Consider the following 20,510-nt stretch of genomic DNA (forward strand, 5'->3'; position numbering starts at 1 on the left):
ATAGCAGGTGATAAACATCTGGATTAAGGAATGAAGCAGTGCTGCCTTGTGGTGTTATTCATCTCTGTTTATGTCAATTTTCAACTAGATTGTGGGGGCAGGGGTCAGGGTCTGAGTCATCTTGTTCCCCTGGGGGCGTCAGCAAGAACGGCCCCTTGGTCAAGCGATTGCAGGTGCGTTGGCTCAATGGCTGTAAAGAGAAGCTGCAAGGAGAAAGACTTTTGGCGCCTTGGCCCTTAACAGTAAGCCTGTTTTCTCTCGGCCGGGTGCCTACGACCCCTGTTAACCCCCAGAGAATCCTCCTGACGTTCTGGCTAGACCCCACGGTGCGGTCTTTGCCCGCCGGCCGGCGGGGAGCGGGCGGGACTTCCGCTCCCGCTCGCGAATGCCTTCCGGCGCGAGGCGGAAGCCCGGCTCCGGTCCAGGTCGGAGCCGGAGAGTCCCCAGGCACTTGTCTCCTCAGTGGATGCTTCTCGGCGCCCCTGCCGCCGCCCCGCCTCGCGGGACGCGGAGACCGGGTAGGGACGGGAGAATCGGGACTCCCCGCGCGGGCAGAGGGAGAACGGTGACCCCAGGTTTGAGGGAGGGGACTAGAATTGGGGGTCGGGGACCGGGGGCGGGGAGCTCAGGGCAGCCGTGAGGGTCTGGGGAGGGAGGCACTGGGGACCCTGAGGCCGGAGAGGCCCTGAGAAGGGGAGGGGGAGTGGCTGGTGACACTGGGCAGGAGGCGTCTCGGAGGAGGGCTGTCCCGCTTGGGGGAGTGTCCCGGGACTTGGCAGACCGTCTGTGAGGGTGGCATGAGTTGGCAAAGGTTGGCTTGCTGAGGAGGTTTGAGAGCCGGGAGTTAGCCCTTCTGTGAGGGTCGTAGGTGAGACGGACTCTTGACCTAACGGATTAGAAAGATGATCAGACCACCTATTGGATGCTGAACTCCTGTTGCCTCATTTGCAATTAATGCTGGTTTACTGATGCGGCTTTTTTTTTTTTTTTAAACCCTTGTGAATTTCAGGGAAGAATTTACATTTCCAGGGAAAACTTGAGCTCTTCCGCACCCAGGTTCAACTCATGTTGCATTTCTTTGTCAGATAGATAGTGCTTTAAAGTTATCCTTATACCAATAAGCCAGCCAAAGTTTCCCTTTTGGAATCTTTGCTGCCTTGCAGAGTTCAGGTTGTCTTATTTCCTTTGTCATGCAATCAGCTTCTAAATGCGTTTAGAATTACAGTGATAATTACATGGAAAGCCAGTGCAGTCACGTTGTCAGTTACTGTTCATTGTTTTTCTGCATGACTTTGTAATGTATTTTTACTAAAAGTTATCCTGTTGTGTTTAGTTTTTGAGTAGCAATTCCCATGGATTTACTGTTACTTTTTATTTCTGCTACAAGGAAAACATGTTTTTTCCATTGATAGATTAAAAAAAAATACTGATAACCCAAGATCTGTTGTTATATACACATTAGCATATTTAGTTTTACTTATTGGCGACTGAGTAGTGTGTGGGCTTGCTTTTATCATTACCAGAGGTAATTATTATCAATTTTAGTTATTGTCTTAATTTTATTTATGTTTTATTGACCACAATTAATATGTAATTCCTAATCTACATCATTATAATGTCTCACTTCTGTGTACTTACAAAGAGTGTTTTAGCTTTAGGTAATGGCAAATTTTGTTTTTTTGTGACAAACTGGGCAAGGTACCTAGGGAGAGAGTTATCCTTGGTGGAGGGTAATATCTGATGATTGAGTCTTTTGCTTGTTTCAAGCAGTTTATATTTCGGATGTTAACATTTTTTTATTTTTAAAACTACAGTATTGGTTTGTAGAGCTTTTAGATCTGATTTAGTGGTTTGACTTGCACTAATTCAAGTAAACCTGAGTAGTTTATGTATATTGGTGGCTTGGTGTCTTGCTAGCTTGTAAACTCTTTTCCTCAGCTTTAATGAGGCATAATTGACAAATCAAAATTGCGTATACTTGAGGTGTACAACGTGATAGCTTGATATGTACATATATTGCGAAATGATTATCACAGTCAAACTAATTAACAAACCATCACTTCACATAGTTACTAATTTCTCTCTTTCGTTTTGTGGTGAGAATGCTTAAGATGTACTCTTTTAATAAATTTGAAGTATACACCATAATATTATTAAGCTAAAGTCTTGATGGCCTTGAAAATTTATGTTTGCGTAAGATTATTATAACTTCCTGTGTTTAGGGGCACACCTGAAACTTTCAAGTGGAAAGCATTACGTAAACATAAACAATGCTGTAACATGAAAGGAAATTGAATAATTTTTCAAATTAGTGAAAAGATGACACTGATCTTTAAAGCTATTGAATTAAATGTCAGGTAGATTTCTATATGTTTTAATTCAATCTTATTTATTTAGACTGTACTGTTTTTCTGAAAAGGCCTTTACTGATTTTTCCATATGTTGTTGATTTGAAAATGTTTTCTTTCCCCCTTTCTCTTGGTTTTAGGAGAAAGCCTGTAGGTTCTTAGACATTAGTTCATAGGAGAGGAAGTGCTCATTTTTGAAATATAAGAGTCCTGCCTTCTGTAGCAAGTTTCTAGATATGTGTTAGAGTAGTATGTTTGAAATTTGATTGCTTTGTGTTCTGGATTATCTTTGGAATTTTTGTCTTTTGTTCTAATGTTGAGTAAATTTCTTAGCCTTCCCTAGATAAATTCTAAGTATTATTTTGTAGGATTTAGATGTATTTTACAGTTTAACAGTAGTGGCATTTTTTTAAAAAATCAGGGTGTGGGAAATTACTCATTATTCTTATGAATTTACTGTTTTTTATTTCTGCTGCACTGAAACATGTATCTGTGCATTGGAAGAACTGTTAAAACAGCTATAATCAAAACTGCCTTGATATACATATGCTAGCACGTTTCTTTTTAATCACCAGTTTGTAATACATGAAGTAGCTTGTTATATTGAGTTTTCTGGTTCTGTACTCTGATTGGGCGTTCTTGGTGGCTCAGTGCTTAAGAACCTGTCTGCCAATGCAGAAGATGTGGGTTCGATCCCTGAGTGGGTAACATTCCCTGGAGAAGGAAATGGCAACGCACTCCAGTATTCTTGCCTGGGAAATCCCATCACCAGAGGAGCCTGGCGGCTACAGCATGGGATTGCAAAGAGTTGGACACGACTTATTGACTAAACAACAACAACAACTCTCTGATTATCAATTTTACGATTATGTAGTCCATTCTCACTTATCTGCACGCCCTAGTGGGCAGCCATTCCCTGCCTTTTGATGCAATCAGAAGGATTTGTTACAGCTGAGGAGTACAGCTTTGAACAGGGAGATACCAAGCAGAGTGTTGATCTGCTGATTTTACCATCCAGCTGTGTACTGCCTTTGATGCAGGCCCTTGGCAAGATTAACCGAGGCATAGTCGACCCCTTCTTTTAAAATCTCTTTCTGTCCTTTTTCTTTCTCTGAGTTAGACCTTTTTTTTCATAGTAACTAAGATGACATGGCCCTCCATATGATGCAAGGTGAACAGCGTGGCCGAAAGGACTGCAGTTATGCGAGTAGAGCCTTGTTCATTCTGCTGAGTCTGAGCCCATAAATCTTGGCAAATTTTCCAGCCTTCAGGCATTGGGTTATGGCTGTGAACCACTTGTTTATATTATTGTTGTTTGAAAAATAGTTTTAATGCTAAATCATAATTGATTGAGGTGATATATAGAGACTCTTCTTAGTTCTGTTTGAGAGAAGCATCACATTAGATTTTATATGAGCTTTTCTATTAAAGTAATAATGATATGCTTCACAGTTACAAATATTGTAGAAAGTACACTGATTGCTTTCAATATTTGTTGTTCTTATTATTAGTTTTTGTTTTTATTTTGAGATCCCAAGGTAAAGAAAAACTATTGGATAAAAGATTTGGGCAGAGGTTGAAGAGGCTGACCATTACTGATGATGTAAGGGGTAATGTTTGAAGCTGTCTGCAGTGGTTGGAAGGAGTGTCTAAACATTAACATTGTTTCATATTGCCAGTGCCTGGTGATGATAAGAAGCAGAAAGACTATTAGTTGCTTTTATTATTGTTTTAAAATTCCCTGCAGACAGTGTGCTCCCTCATTGCCAGTAGCGGGCAGGGAAAAAAATCCCTTCCATCTCTCCCACCTCTGTGAGAATGACCTGGAAGAGGCTGGAAATCAGAGTTTATATGGTAATTAGGAGTGTTGGAGAGGTTTAAGGGGAGGGTTGAAGGTTCAAGAAGTATCAGTCGCTTAGTCCTGTCCAAATCTTTGTGATCCCATGGACTATAGCCCGCCAGGCTCCGCTAGTCCATGGGATTCTCCAGGCAAGACAAGAGGGAGACGATATATATGTATATGTTTGTATGTGTGAAAGTCACTCAGTAGTGTCTGACTCTTTGCGACCCCATGGACTATACAGTCCATGGAATTCTTCAGGTCAGAATCCTGGAGTGGGTTGCTGTTCCCTTCTACACACACGCACACACAAACACATCCATGAAATTCTCCAGGCACATGCACACACACACACACACACAATTTTGATTTGCATTGTTGTATGGCATAAACCAACACAACATTGTAAAGCAATTATTCTCTAATTAAAAAAAAACAAATTAAAAACACATGTGAATAAAAAACAAATATTGAAGTTTATTTGCAAAATGGAGAGGAAGTAAGCATTGGGATCGGAGAAGGCAATGGAACCCCACTCCAGTACTCTTGCCTGGAAAATCCCGTGGACGGAGGAGCCTGGTGGGCTGCCGTCTATGGAGTCGCACAGAGTCGGACACGACTGAAGCGACTTAGCAGCAGCAGCAGCAGCAGCAATAGCAGCAAGCATTGGGATTGATGAGAACACTGCAGATGCCAGAAGACCAAGCACCATTTATGAGTGAACTTGTGTTAATTACATCAGAGGAGGGAGGGCAGGCCCTAGGAAGTGATACATAATCAAGTTATAGGCTTTCCCACAAGAACTGGTAAGATAAGCAGTGTCAGTCAACTCCTAATATTTTAAACCTAAATGATGACTATTTCATAGTAATTGAATAAAGTTGCAAAAATAAAAATAGTTCAGGGAACCACCTGGATACTGTTTACTCAGATTCACCTATTTTTTAACGTTTTACCTTATTTGCTTTATTACTTAAGTAAGAGCACTTTGATGAAAGTAGAAAGTTCATATAAAACATGCTCCCAAGTACAACTGCTAACTTTATTTCTTTTCCTAGTAAAGTTATTTATTGGTTCTAACTCTCTGAGTTCTAGAGCTGGAAAGGACCTTGGGAAATAATCTGATTTGACTCCCTTAAGCACATCATGAGAAACGCTGGGCTGGAAGAAGCACAAGCTGGAATCAAGATTGCTGGGAGAAATATCAATAACCTCAGATATGCAGATGACAGAACCCTTATGGCAGAAAGTGAAGAGGAACTAAAAAGCCTCTTGATGAAAGTGAAAGAGGAGAGTGAAAAAGTTGGCTTAAAGCTCAACATTCAGAAAACTAAGATCATGGCATCTGGTCCCATCACTTTATGGGAAACAGATGGGGAAACAGTGGAAACAGTGTCAGACTTTATTTTTTGGGGCTCCAAAATCACTGCAGATGATGACTGCAGCCATGAAATGAAAAGACGCTTACTCCCTGGAAGAAAAGTTATGACCAACCTAGATAGCATGTTGAAAAGCAGAGACATTACTTTGCCAACAAAGGTCTGTCTAGTCAAGGCTATGGTTTTTCCAGTAGTCATGTATGGATGTGAGAGTTGGACTGTGAAGAAAGCTGAGCGCCGAAGAATTGATGCTTTTGAACTGTGGTGTTGGAGAAGACTCTTGAGAGTCCCCTGGACTGCAAGGAGATCAGTCCTGGGATTTCTTTGGAAGGAATGATGCTAAAGCTGAAACTCCAATACTTTGGCCACCTCATGCGAAGAGTGGACTCATTGGAAAAGACTCTGATGCTGGGAGGGATTGGGGCCAGGAGGAGAAGGGGATGACAGAGGATGAGATGGCTGGATGGCATCACGGACTCGATGGACGTGAGTCTGAGTGAACTCCGGGAGATGGTGATGGACAGGGAGGCCTGGCATGCCGCGATTCATGGGGTTGCAAAGAGTCGGACACGGCTGAGTGACTGAACTGAAGGATATTAAATGTTGACCAATCCAGCACAAGTAGGTTTTGAGTTCTAAATCTCTGTAGCCTCTTCCAGGGTCTTATCATCTTGACATGTTGGATTCGTTTCATTTGATCTCAAAAGAAGTATGTAAAATGTTATTTTCTAGACCTGTCTGTAATCTCGCTCGCAACCATTTAAGTCCACCTCTTCTGAGTCTCATTCCCTTTTCCTATAGAAAACAGCTGAACAGCATTCTTTAGAAGAACACACAACTTCTTCTATAATAAGTACCTTGTTACTTTTCTTTGGACAAGACTCTCTTTTCCTTGACGTTTTCTACCCAAAACATGCTTTCTGTGTCTCTACTTAAATCACAGGATCTGAACTTGGTTGATTTTATATGATAATAGGTTTTTCATATCCTTTTTAAAGTGAGGTGAACAGAGCTTAGAAGAGTCTGACTAATGTAGAACAATAACAATGATAAGTTATGTATAAATTATTTAGGTAGTGCTTTTCTTATTTGGTCCTCTGATCCTTGAGGCAGGAGAGGTGGTATCCTTAGTTCAGAGATAGAAAAACTTGAGCCACGGAAAGGTTCACTGACGAGCTGGGCTGGGCTGGAACTGGGATGCAGGTATTCAGCATTTTTGAAAGAAAACGCTGCACTTGTATAACTGATTTTTAAATTGAGATGCATGACTTTACCCTTGCTTCCTGTTAAATTTTATCCTGCCTGTGTTTCAGCTATTCACAATTTTAAATGAAAAGTCTTCCAACCCTAAATCCGGTTCTCTTTTCAACTGCATCTCACTTTGAGGTCCTTACATACCATGTATTTTAAAATGTACCTTAAAATCACTTGGCTGTCTTATTTCTTCTCTCCGTTCTCTAACATAGCTTGCTACTAGGGAAATAAAGTGTCTGTTGCCTCAGCTTGTACTTTTTCTTCTGCACTTAAAAGAATGTTATTGCAGAATTGGATGAACCTGTAACAGTTGCTTAATCTATTCTTCTACCTGATTTGGGTACCCTGATAACACTTCTTATCCCAGAGGACTTTAGGCCCTTGCCCGAATACATAGAGTGACTAGGTGTTCACTTCCTTTTTATGCAACAGATCCAAATTACCTATTGTGTGTATTTTTAAAAAATCTAGTTGGTTTTAGTTGTAGAGAGACACAACTATATAAAAGTTTTGTCACATATTTAAAGATAACTATGTCTTATTATCTCTTCTTCAGGCTAAATAATGCCAATATTTAGATCTCTCACTATCCCAATTGTCTTATTCTGGATGCAGTAGATTGTCAGTATTCTGAAAATTCAGCTTCCATAACTGTCTACACTAGTTTAGATGTCTGATCAAGGCAGCAGATAGTGGGACTGTTAACTTCCTGTAAGGTGGACACCATACTCTTTTTGTCCAAAATTGTGTTAATATACAAGCCGACACATCTTGCGCTTATGTTAAGCATTTGGTAAGCCAAAGCCCCCTAGATTTCTGCAGGAACTCTCTGTTCTGTTAGTGGTCCTTGTACCTGTAGAGCTGAGTTTTAAATTGAAATGCATGACTTTACACTTACTCCCTATTTAATTTTATCCTACCTATGTTTCAGCTATTCAGCATTTTAGCTTATAAAGATGTATATTGGCCTCAGTATTCTTGTTTGTGTATTAGCCATCCTTTTCAGCTTTGTCCTCTCTGTTTATAATACTTATTCCTCAGAGATTGTGTTGAGTCAGGGCTGGCTTTGGGCTGTTTGTGGCTAAGTAGCTAATGCACCTTGTAGGTTTAGAAGTGGGTCATATAGAAAGTTCTCTGCAGAGAAATGTGAGAAGTGCTAGTTACCTGGACCTGGTTGCCTTATTCCCTGGGCGACCCAAGAATTACTTATAGACCATTTCAAAGCCTTGCTGTTTTTTTCCTCTTCCTTCCACTCACTCTTACATGCATGTCTCTGAAGAATAGAAAAATAAATAAATCATTGAAATTATGTTCTAATGTGCCTGTCTCTCTTAGTTCTCAAAACTGAATGTCACTATTTAACCTAGAATAGTTGGAAACTTGGTTTAAAGAAAGTATCTGGGACCCACCCTTTCTTATGTTTACTGTGTTGCTTTGGGATTTTGTCTTTGAAAAATTAAAGACTATAGATGGGGAAACAGTGGAAACAGTGTCAGACTTTAGTTTTTTGGGCTCCAAAATCACTGCAGATGGTGATTGCAGCCATGAAATTAAAAGACACTTACTCCTTGAAAGGAAAGTTATGACCAACCTAGATAGCATATTAAAAAACAGAGACATTACTTTGCCAACAAAGGTTTGTCTAGTCAGGCTATGGTTTTTCCAGTGGTCATGTATGGATGTGAGAGTTGGACTGTGAAGAAAGCTGAGCGCTGAAGAATTGATGCTTTTGAACTGTGGTGTTGGAGAAGACTCTTGAGAGTCCCTTGGACTGCAAGGAGATCCAACCAGTCCATCCTAGAGGAGATCAGTCCTGGGTGTTCATTGGAAGGACTGATGCTGAAGTTTAAACTCCAATACTTTGGCCACCTCATGCGAAGACTTGACTCATTGGAAAAGACCCTGATGCTGGGAGGGATTGGGGGCAGGAGGAGAAGGGGACAACAGAGGATGAGATGGCTGGATGGCATCACCGACTCGATGGACATGAGTTTGGGTAAACTCCTGGGAGTTGGTGATGGACAGGGAGGCCTGGCGAGCTGCGATTCATGGGGTCGCAAAGAGTCGGACACGACTGGGCGACTGAACTGAACTAATGACTTACTTACACTCTAGGGCTTCCCTGGTGGCTCAGTGTTAAGATCCACTTGCCAGTGCAGGAGATGCGGGGTTCATCCCTGAGTCAGGAAGATCCCTTGGAGAAGGAATGTGAGCCCACTCCAGTAGTCTTGTCTGGAAAAATCCCATGGACAGAGGAGCCTGGTGGGCTACAGTCCATGGGGTTGTAAAGAGTCTGACGTGACTTAGCCACTGAGCATGAGCACGATTCACACTCTAAGACTTAAAACTGCCATGAACTATAAAAAGGTATTTAAAGAGAGACTTGTACTTGGAAACAATAATTAACATTCTTAGAAACTAGGCTTGCCGTTGGCCTTAGTCTGTTGTATAGGTGTGTGTATAATATGTAGACTTATGTGGAGATTATTTCCACTTTTGAATCTAGTAATTTTGAATTTTGAATCTAGTAATCTCTTACATAGACTGTGCAGATACTGAACGTTTCTGCCCTCTTGAATGCTGTTCTAGAGTTGTTCTGTGCAGAACAAGAGACAGCTCTCAATAACATAATTGAATGTGGAAAATGGACTGGCTTAGAGTAGAATCTTTCTGTCTGATACTCAAGGGCAGTTGCCTCGGTGATGACTGGGTTCTTTCATTGACTCTGTAACAGTGCCAGTTCTCTTCACAATTGGTTGGAAATAATCACAGTGACAGCTCCAGTGTGCTGGAGGACTTAGAGGTCCTAAGCCATTTCTTGTGTATTTAATACAGCAAGGGAGAGGAGATACAGAAACTGCACCTACATTGAGAGATCTGTGTTTTTCTGTAAAAATGACTTTAGCTAGCCAGTGAAAGTTGTGTTTAAACTCTTGAAACACATTAGATTTGTTTCAAAATTGTGGGCAAGATTGGTGTCTTTGTTAGTGAAATTTGGTCAAAAAGATTTCATTAGTTTAGACCAGTGGTTTTTAACCTGGCAGAGCCGATGCTCTGTTTTTAAAACATGTCTTGTAGTCCCCCCTTTACTATGCTGAAGTGAATTCATAGATATATTGTAACTACTTGCAAACCTGACTGCAAAGAAATGAACATAATGTTCCAACTCTAAATATAAAGGAGAAATAAAAATAAAGTCATTAAATATATTTTTCAAAACGTATATGCTCTATACATAGCAAGTGGTTAACTTTGTTACCTGTATCTGGAATTATTGTGACTGAAATAAGTAAAAATTCAGGTTTATTCAGATAAATTGTACTTACATACACTGAATTATATTGCAGTCATTGAGATGATTTTCCAAAATGTTGAATTAACTCTTGGCAAAATTCAGAAAAAAATTTAAATACAGTCTTGCCTTGACTTTCAGAGCAATTACATTTTGGGCGAGCTTATGTATTATTAAAAATGAGAAAAAGAGAATTCCTATTTGTATGTTAAATGGAGTTACAGTCTAGACTTAGTAATTTAAACAGGTCTGTTTCTAGTGGGATATTAAAAAATCAAGGAGGATGCAGGATTATCCTTTGTTGTATAGCAGTGCCCCTCATTCCTCAGTGTGCCAAGTGCTTTCGGTGGCCCCAGTCATTGTCAAAACCAAGAAATGTTCACACAAACTTTCAAAACATCCCATAGGGTTTAAAATTAAACCATATTATTTTTCAGCTTCATAAGCTTGAAGGCGATGGCATCCCACTCCAGTACTCTTGCCTGGAAAATCCCATGGACGGAGGAGCCTGGTGGGCTGCAGTCCATGGGGTTGCTAAGAGTCGGACATGACTGAGCGACTTCACTTTCACTTTTCACTTTCATGCACTGGAGAAGGAGATGACAACCCACTCCAGTGTTCCTGCCTGGAGAATCCCAGGGATGGGAGAGCCTGGTGGGCTGCCGTCTATGGGGTCGCACAGAGTTGGACACGACTGAAGCGACTTAGCAGCAGCAGCAGCAAGCTTAAAGGAAGCCAGTTTCTTTTCTGTGTGTGTGTGTGTGTAGAACTATCTTTTTAGATTAGGGATAACAAATGTGTTTTAATGTCACAGTTCTGGTTCATTGGTGATGGTTGCCTTGAGCATTGTATTGAACATTTTGAGGCGAAGTCCAACCTCAGTAGGAAATAGTATTGTGATTGATTAGTCATGTCTGCCCTAGGTAGAAGGGGAAATGGCTGCGTGGACAGCTGCCGCATATCCCATCTCAGGATAGCTCAATATATCTTCACCCCCTGGGTACCAGTACCCCCACCTTATGGGATTTGGGAACACGGGGTGGGGAAGGTTTTGGTTGTCATAGTGATGGATGTGTATTTGTGACTGTTCATGAAACCAGGAATGCTAAACGACCTACAGTGCTCTAGATAGATAGTTCCACACTGTAGGAAAATATCCTATCCAAAAAGCATGAAGTCACTTATTGAGCACTAACCAATCTAGCTTGGAAAACAGTTCGTTTATAGAACCTGTTCTGAGCCAGATGATCACTGGCATTGGATATAGAGATATCTTGGCATTGAATGGGAGTTTGCCATATGATCTCCAGGGTCTCTTCTAGCTCCTTGATTTCATGTGTATAAATCAGAGCTTAGCAAACTATGGTCCACAGGCCAAATCTGGCCTGTTTTAGTAAATCAAGTTTTATTGGAATATCAGCCATACTCATTTATGTACTGTCATTGGCTGCCTTGGGGCTACAGTGGCAGAGCTGAGTAGTTGCCAATGAGACTTTATGGCCTGCAAGGCCTAAATACTACTGACCCTTTACAGAAAAAAAGTTTATAGGTACCTAGAATCAGTAACACTTTTTGAATGGAACCAGCATATGAACTGATATTTCTAAATATGTCATTCTATGTCTTTAGTAGTTTCTTTGTATCTTGGGATTTCTAAAATCTTTTTCTGTGTCAGTGTACCATGGCAGGCTAACTAGTTGATGGATCAACAATAAAGCTTAGAGCTAGAAAATTCCAGCTTGATTCTGCATATATACCTCAGTAAAGTACTGCAAAGTCTACTACTTCTCTTTGCCTGATTCCTTAGTCTTTAAAATTGGGCTGGTAAGTGACTTTCTTCAGTAATGTTATATAATGTCTAGTTATGAAACTCTTTGAAGGGCATGAAAATGAGAAAAAAAATTGAATCTCAGAATTTTCTGAAATCCGTTTTGGAACTTAACAGTTCAGTGTGGAAAACATCACTATTCTTTTTCTTCCTATGTATTTTAATAAAGAAAAGCACAGTGAGATAATTGTTGCAGTAACATTCTGAATACTTACTTAAAATGCTTTAATATTTTAAAGAGGTTACCAGAAACAGACATCTGTTAATTCTTACTTGAAAATACTAGTTTGAGTATTTAGTATGTTAGTGTAGCAGTCAGGGTTCTTGAGAGAAACAAAACCACTCTCATTTGTAGTGCATCTGCGTATTTTTAAAAAGAGATTTGTTTTCATGAATTGACTCATGACATTGTGGGGGGACAAGTTCAAAATTTGTAGGAAAGACTGCCAGATTTAAGGTCAGGTGATGCTTCAGTATTGAGATAGGATTCTTTCTCTGGGAAAATTTTTTTACTCTTAAGCCCTTAGGCTGATTAGATGTGTCCCACCCACATTGTCAAGGGTAATCTTCTTTACTTAAAGTCAACTTACTGTAGATATTAACTATATCTACATAATACCTTTACAGTAACACCTAAATTAATGTTTAATTAAGTGACTGGGTACTATATCCTAGCAAAGTTGACAGATAAGACTAATCTTCACAGTTAGTATTTGGAATACTTTTGGTGTGTTAAACACATATGTGGTATATGAAATATTGCAGTACTGATTTATTAATAGGAGAGTGTGTATGTTCACAGCCCAGTAGTCTTTAAGGGATTACCTGGGTTTTCAGTCATGTGTCAAATAGAGAATTGAAAATGGACAACTTAATCCACCTTGTCACCCTTTGAAATTTAAGTTTTTCTCTGTTTTTGTGGTTTTAATATGTTGTATATTAATTTTTTAAAATGTAAGATGCCTTAAGTAATTTTAATCATTTCATAACAATTCTTCTGTTTTTACAAGTTAATGGCTTTTGGTAGCCTTTTTATAGGAAAAAAAAAATGTAGATCTAGGAATTAGTCTTGAACTTATTTAGTCTAATTCCCTTCAGTAACAGTTGAGAAACTAGTCCTGCAAAAGTGGAGTGATTTGCCCTGGTAACATATCCTACTGTAAAAGAACCAAGATTAGAAGCCAGATCTATCCAGATCTGGTTTCCAATCCAGCGCCTTTTCTGCCACCAGAATGGTTACAGTTAAATGATGCTAATCATGGGCAGGTTTTCTGAAGAGAAAGTCATTTTGAGTCTTATTTAAGGGAGTGAATATGAATTAATAGTAAGAGAATAGTGGTGAAATTCATGCCATTCAGTGACTCTGAAAGGAGAGGGAGGACAGAGAGAAGTGTGATACTGTAAGATATTTCCAGTTGGACCACATATCCAAGTGGGGCACACAGTGACATGGGGTACCCCCTGGGCTTGAAGAGATTTTACTAGGAAATATAATACAGGCCAGCCACTGGATGATTCACAGGGGATATTGCAGAGGATCTTAAGAGTAGGTAACACTTGGACCAAGATAAGTTACTGAAAGCTTTCTTTGTTGAGGAGATTGAGAATAGAGAAAAATGTAGCTGTTGTAACTCAAGTGCTCTCTGTAAACCCACATAGGGCAAGGGTTTGGAATTCCTCTAGGAGGGAATTTTAAGGACCTTGGGGCATAGAGAAAAGTTGTAGGATGTAAAGGGATCCTTTAGAAGGTTGCCAGGTTTCAGGTATAATCTGAGCTTCCTTATCTGTAAAATCATAATACCTGATTAACATAGTTGTTATAAGGAGTAAAGGGGATACTGTATGTAATGTGGTTAGCATAACGTCTGGCACATAGCATTCAGTAAACAATAGCATTTATTTTATTATGTCATAGCAATTGGCTGAGGGTCTAGAGTGAGATCCTTTTTTCCCTACTTCCTTATTCTTATGTCTCCTCCATTGCTCTTTATCGTGACTTTTCCCCCCTCAAGTATTTTTTTAATTTCTTTATTTTTAATTAGAGGGTAAATGCTTTACAATATTGTGTTGGTTTCTGCCATATATTGGCATGAATCAGTCAAAGGTATATGTGTGTCCCCTCTGTCTTGAACCTTCCTGGCACCTCCCACCCCATCACACCCCTCTAGGTTGTCGCAGAGCACCAGATTTGAGCTACCTGCACCCTACGGCAAATTTCCACCGGCTGTGTCTGTTGTGCACAGGTAATATGTATGCTTCTACGCTGTTCTCTCAGCTTGTCTCATCCTCTCCTTCCCCCACTGTGTCCATAAGTCAGTTCTCTTTGTCTCCATTGCTGCCCTGTAGATAGGTTCATCAATACCATCTTTCTAGATTCCATATACATGCATTAATATATGATATTATCCTTTCAACAAAGGAGAAAGTTATATTAATATGAAACAGTGGGGAACTCTTCAGCATGCTTTCTGTTTCAGGTTCTTACTTCTGGGAAGGTGCATGTCTCTGACTCTGTTTAGTGCTTCTCTACCTCTGTGATCCTCAGGCTAGCTCTTTTTTGAATAAACTGTGCACTTTTTTTGCGGGGGGGGGGGCGGGGACCATATTTCAATTTCAAAATCCATCTCCTCAAATTAAAAGGATGTACTTTCCTAACAGCACTATCTCTAATTAACTTTTTGCCTCTTCCCCCACCCCCGCCGCCACCCCCAACACTCTTTGGAATTTAACTGTGAAGATATGGTTGGAAGGGAAGTGGAAAGTACAAGACTTTGGAGTAACTTCTCACTTTCCTCTTCAGAGGGTTATTTCTTTTAGTTTTGAGAAAAAAGTGAACTGTTTGATGGATGTCAACTCCTAAGATAACTGGTTTAAAAAAAAGGAATTTTCTATGTTAATTGTGTGTTAAGATAGAAAAACACTCAAGAATGTAGACTCAGTGGTAATCAAGTGACAGATTTTTTCAGTGTGTAGGCTTATGGGTTTTTTTGTTTGTTTTTGGGCCATGTCTTAGGGCATACAGGATCTTAGTTCCTTGACCAGGGATTGAACTTGTGCCCCCTGAAGTGGAAGCACAAGGTCATAATCACTGGACCATCAGGGAAGTCCCATGGGCTAACTATGAGGCTTTGAGTATATATCTCAACTTTACTGCAACTGTTTCTGAACCAAACCTGGAAACCATTGCCCTAGTGTTCAGAGGCTGGTAAAGTTTACACTTAACTTGGAGTGACTTAGTATGTTATCATTTGAAGGAGCCTTTGCAGTGCTTGAAGATCTGTTAAAGAAGGGTTCTTTCTTGGAACCCTTAGAGGTGAAAGAGAGGTTCTGTGCACAATTTTGTATGCTAGGCTTTTAAATTTAAACTGAGAAATTTGTTGTATGTCTACATTCATAAGCAAAGGAGTTCAGAAAAGCTTGAAAGAGGCCTTTAAGGAGAAGTGAATTTGACTCTTTCTTTCTAGCTATCCCTATTTTTTCCCCCAAAGATGCAACTAAATAAACATCACTTTTTTAGTGATTTTTTTATTTTTCTATAGTTTGATCATAAGATAGAACACCTTCCTGTTTTCAGGCCCCAGTGTTTCAAATTGTATGGTGTTCTGTTTCACAGTCCTACAGTTGATAAGTATTGGTGGTCTGTAGTAGCATTTGGTCAGTGAGACATGCTGGTGATTATTGTCTTAAAAAAGTAAGTGCTGTGTTGATCATTAGTGTTTGTTCTCTGATGCATACTCTCCTGCATTTTCTTCCTTTCCTGGCTGTTATTTCCTCCATTGGATATAACGACGCTTTCTCATCTCACAAGTGCCCTATGCATTCATAACACTTTGTTTTTCTTTGTTTTGTCCTTTAATCTCTCCCCCAAATGAAATCTCCGTTTGTCTCATAACTGATAGCTAATGTGTAGTTATTTGGTTAAGTTAATTCAGAGTAGGAATGGAATGATTGATAGACCTAATCGCAAGGTATATTATGTAAGTTAGATGTATTTTAAAGTGAAATTTATGAAACTAAATAAAAAAAAACCTGTCAACTCAGAGAAATAGCAGATGGTTTCATATTTAGAGATGACGTGTTTGCTTTATTACTTCTGACTTCCTTTTTTTTTTTTTTTGATTGCCAATTTCTGTGAGAGCATATTTCTTCCCTCCAGAAATTGAGAAAGAATAAAAGGAAGAGACAAGGTGTTTGACAAATAGGGATAGCTACTTCTTGACTCTTCCTTCTCCAGGCCTTCCCTCTGTAATGTCACTATATGTTTTTTGCTTGTTTAGTTAGATACTCTTCTTGTGAAATATGATTCATCTCTTAGTTCAGGTTCCTGTCTTCCAACTTGTCAAAAGAAATTTTCTTTATTTAAATGTTGTCAAATTATGTGTTCGTCTATGAAACTTATGATTTTACTTTCTTTTTCAGAACAGTTTTAAGTGACATGAAGAATTTTTTCCATCAAGGAGTAAAAGTCACTACTAAGTGTGTCCTGTTGTTGAAAATGTCTCTAATAATACTAGTCTCTCTATATTGATAATGTACTCAATGTACTCCAGGTGCTACACTGGGCATTTAATATATATTATATTCAATCCTTATAACAACCTTTATATAAGGTAAATATTTATATTTCCCTTTTAGAGATGAGGGAAGTTTGGAGAGAGTAAATCATTTGTGTAAGTTTATACTACTTGTAAATGGTGGAACTAATTTTAAAACCCATCTGCTTTTGGTTGTACACTGTTTTCCTCTGCATTTGAAAAGCACCTGAAATATTTTGGTGCCTGTACCTACAGTACTTTTTAGAGAGTACGAGCAGCATGTTGAGTATAGAATTTTTTTGTTTGTATATCCGTGTACTCCTGAAAGTGTTTTATGATTCATTTGCTCCACTTTAAACTTTTATTAATGCAGTCAATTTATTACTGATAAATGTTTTTGTTGTTGTTGTTGTTCCCCAAGGATGGTACTATAATTAATGTAGCATCTAGCATAAGGAAGTAGATACCTAATATTTGCTGCATGAATAGAAACAACAACAAAAAGAGAAGTGACAGGTAATAGGAGGGGGTGTTCACATAAAAATTCATTTCTTTTGGAATGTGAGGCAGGAACATTCCTCATATTACAGCATGCTGCAGGGCAGGGTTAGAATCCAAGCTTTGATTAAAATCATCCAAACTCTTCTATTTCTTTGCTTTACAACCACAGATTTTTGCAGGCTGAAAAGAATAATGGAGAGAGTAATGATGAAATACATTTCCATCTGCTGCAAAAAAAGCAACAAAACGAAATTTAGACAGTTTCATTTTTTTTAAACCTAGATTAAAAAGGCTGCTTTGAAATGAAGAGTAAATTAGTGACTACCTAATAAGTAGTTATTACATTCCTGTGCTGGAGCCTGTGCAGGTGATACTGAAGGTGCTGCCAGTGAACAGTTCAGGCTCAAATAGTTTCTCCCTTGGGGATAGTATAAGCATTCAAGCATTCTTGAGAAGCTTTCCTTTTCATCCCCAATTGAGAGGTTTTAGATAAAGGTGTTACCTTCCCTGAACTACTTAGGTTTTCTTAGGCTGTCAAGGTCAAAAGCAAACCAAACATTTAGAATTATCTGCAGTAGATCATTTTACTCACTGGAACAAGAGAGAATGAAGCTGTTTCGAATAGCTACTATCTCGAATATATTTCCCTTCTCACCAGCCACTAGAGCTATCGGGTTAGGGGGGCATACTGAATTTCTGTGTTTACAGAATAGTTTATGGTTCTTGATTCTTTTAGACATTGTATGGTTTATCGTGGTTGCCCCTCAAGATCACTTTAGCAGCAATATGTTGTGTAGTCGCTAAGTCATGCCCAACTCTTTTGTGACCCCGTGGGCTTCCATGGTGGCTCAGATGGTAAAGAATCTGCTTGCAGTGCAGGAGAACACATTTAATCCCTGAGTCGGGAAGATCCCCTGGAGAAGGAAATGGCAACCCACTCCAGTATTCTTGTCTGGGAAATCTGGTGGACAGAGGAGCCTGGTGGGGTACAGTCCATGGGGTCGCAAAGTGAGTGGACATGACTGAGCGACCTAACATTTTCACTTTATTTCACTTCCACTGTAGCCCACCAAGCTCCTCTGTCCATGGGATTTCCCAGACAAGAATACTGGAGAGGGGTGCCATTTCCTCATCCAGGGGATCTTCGCGACCCAGAGATAGAATGCTGGAACCAGTGTCTCCTGAACTGCAGATGGATTCTTTACCACTGAGGCACCTGAGAAGCAGCAGTATAGTGTAGAAGAAATTCATTAGTCACTTAATACTGTAATCCAATTATTAGTAATTAGATCTCTGAGCTCAAGTGAGTAGATTAGTAGTCACCTTTATGGATGTGAGAGTTGGACTGTGAAGAAAGCTGAGGCCGAAGAATTGATGCTTTTGAACTGTGGTGCTGGAGAAGACTCTTGAGAGTCCCTTGGACTGCAAGGAGATCCAACCAGTCCATTCTGAAGATCAATCCTGGGAGATCTTTGGAAGGAATGATGCTAAAGCTGAAACTCCAGTACTTTGGCCACCTCATGCGAAGAATTGACTCATTGGAAAAGACTCTGATGCTGGGAGGGATTGGGGGCAGGAGGACAAGGGGACGACAGAGGATGAGATGGCTGGATGGCATCACGGACTCGATGGACGTGAGTCTGAGTGAACTCCGGGAGATGATGATGGACAGGGAGGCCTGGCGTGCTGCGATTCATGGGGTTGCAAAGAGTCGGACATGACTGAGCGACTGAACTGAACTGAACTGAACTTATGCTTTACTAATTTTTAATGATTTAATTTGTGGTTCTTTGGTGTTGGCTTCCAGGTTATTATATTTGCTGAATGTTGTATGATGGGCATTAGGATTATCTGGTCCCATAAAGGAGTGAGAACGTAATTTCTTAATTTAACTCCTTCAGGTGATTTTTTGACACTTCTGCTAGTGTGGTGCTACAAAGCAGTTTTAGATAGAGGATAATAGTTATACAACTAGCTAATAATAAATATTTACTATGTGCCAATCATTGTGCTCAGTGGTTTACACCTGTTATCTAATTTAATCCTCATTGCAGTTTTATTAAGGACCCTTATTGTGCCAACTTCATAGATACAGGAGAAGGCAATGGCACCCCACTCCAGTACTCTTGCTTGGTAAATTCCATGGATGGAGGAGCCTGGTAGGCTACAGTCTATGGGGTCACGAAGAGTCGGACATGACTTTACTTTCACTTTCACTTTAATGCATTGGAGAAGGAAATGGCAACCCACTCCAGTGTTCTTGCCTGGAGAATCCCAGGGACGGGGGAGCCTGGTAGGCTGCCGTCTCTGGGGTCGCACAGAGTTGGACACGACTGAAGTGACTTAGCAGCAGCATGGAGGCTAAATAGCTTGCTTACGTTACACCGGAATTAGAGGTGGGATTTGAATGGGGACAACCTGACTTCAGGGCTTTAGCCCTTAACTGCTCTACTGTACAGCAAGTTGATGCCTTTTGTTTTATGCATAACAACTCTATTATTAAGATTTCCACTCATAAAATTCTCCCATATTGTTTCCTGTTAGAGTCTGTATACAGATTTACCATTTCTATTCTTATAAAACTTTCATCTTTAGTTTTAGAGGTTACCAGTTGGTTTCCTGCAAAACTTTTGAAAGTTTTTACCATTTTTATTCCAGGTAAGAGGGTTGTGTCACCTTGGTATTTGACATATGTGCTTTAAAGTTGGCGGTAGTCAATCCTTTGTCTCAGTAGAAATGAACAGTTACAGTACTTATACTTTATTTCGGATTAGAAAAGTTTGTGGGTAGATTTGCCATTTTATGTTTATCTTAGACACATGTAGAAGTTCATTTTTATTCTGTAAATGCGCAGATGGGGAACTTCTGGAAAGTTCTCTTATGCAAAAGAGAAAAAGAATCCCCTCTGAATTAAGAATTGGTCATGCTGAATTTAAAAAGTGAGTGGGAGTGTGGATAATCCATATATAGGTTGTTGAATGAAAAGTTTTTAACTTTTTTGTCCTTAGTGCCAACCCTTATAACACTGTTATTGGGAAATACTTAACTGAACTTTTACTGAGGACTTTAATTTTCAGAGCACAATATCTAATCCATGAAATAATCTTCATGCAATAAGGTATTTTATTTTATTATGAGATTACATCCTCATTCTGAATTTCAACAAATTGATTAACCAAAGTGAGTTACACATCTTTGAGGTGACATAACTAATAGTCGTTTCTTTTTCTCCCAGCAAGTTATAGATAGGAAGAGTAGGTAGCTATTTAATAAAGCAGCCACTGGGTTTTCTTTGTCTTATATGAAGTGTTAACCTTTGCCTTTTGCTATGGAAGAAGTATTTGCTTCAGGTTAAACTTAATCTTTCTTTGAAAACCTAAATATGTTTAAGCATAGTTTTGAAGTAGTAATAAACTGGAGGTACTTACACATTATGTGATTTTATTTGGAAGCTTTTTAGTCCTGAATAAGGAAGGCATATAGCAGAAAGCCAAGGAAGCAAGGATGACAATCGTATGTAGTAGTTGTGAAAT

General features: G+C 39.6%; 1 protein-coding gene across 1 annotated transcript in view; it reads left to right on the plus strand.

Moving 5' to 3' along the window:
• DISP1 (dispatched RND transporter family member 1) overlaps positions 408–20,510 on the plus strand; it is a 220,626-nt gene continuing 200,523 nt past the window's right edge. Inside the window, exon 1 of the mRNA XM_018060190.1 lies at positions 408–518. Within this exon, the coding sequence (XP_017915679.1) occupies positions 467–518 (52 nt within the window). The 5' untranslated portion in view covers positions 408–466. The remainder of the gene's footprint in view (positions 519–20,510) is intronic.

This window comes from Capra hircus, chromosome 16, assembly GCF_001704415.2.
Source record: "Capra hircus breed San Clemente chromosome 16, ASM170441v1, whole genome shotgun sequence".
Classification (NCBI taxonomy): domain Eukaryota; kingdom Metazoa; phylum Chordata; class Mammalia; order Artiodactyla; family Bovidae; genus Capra; species Capra hircus.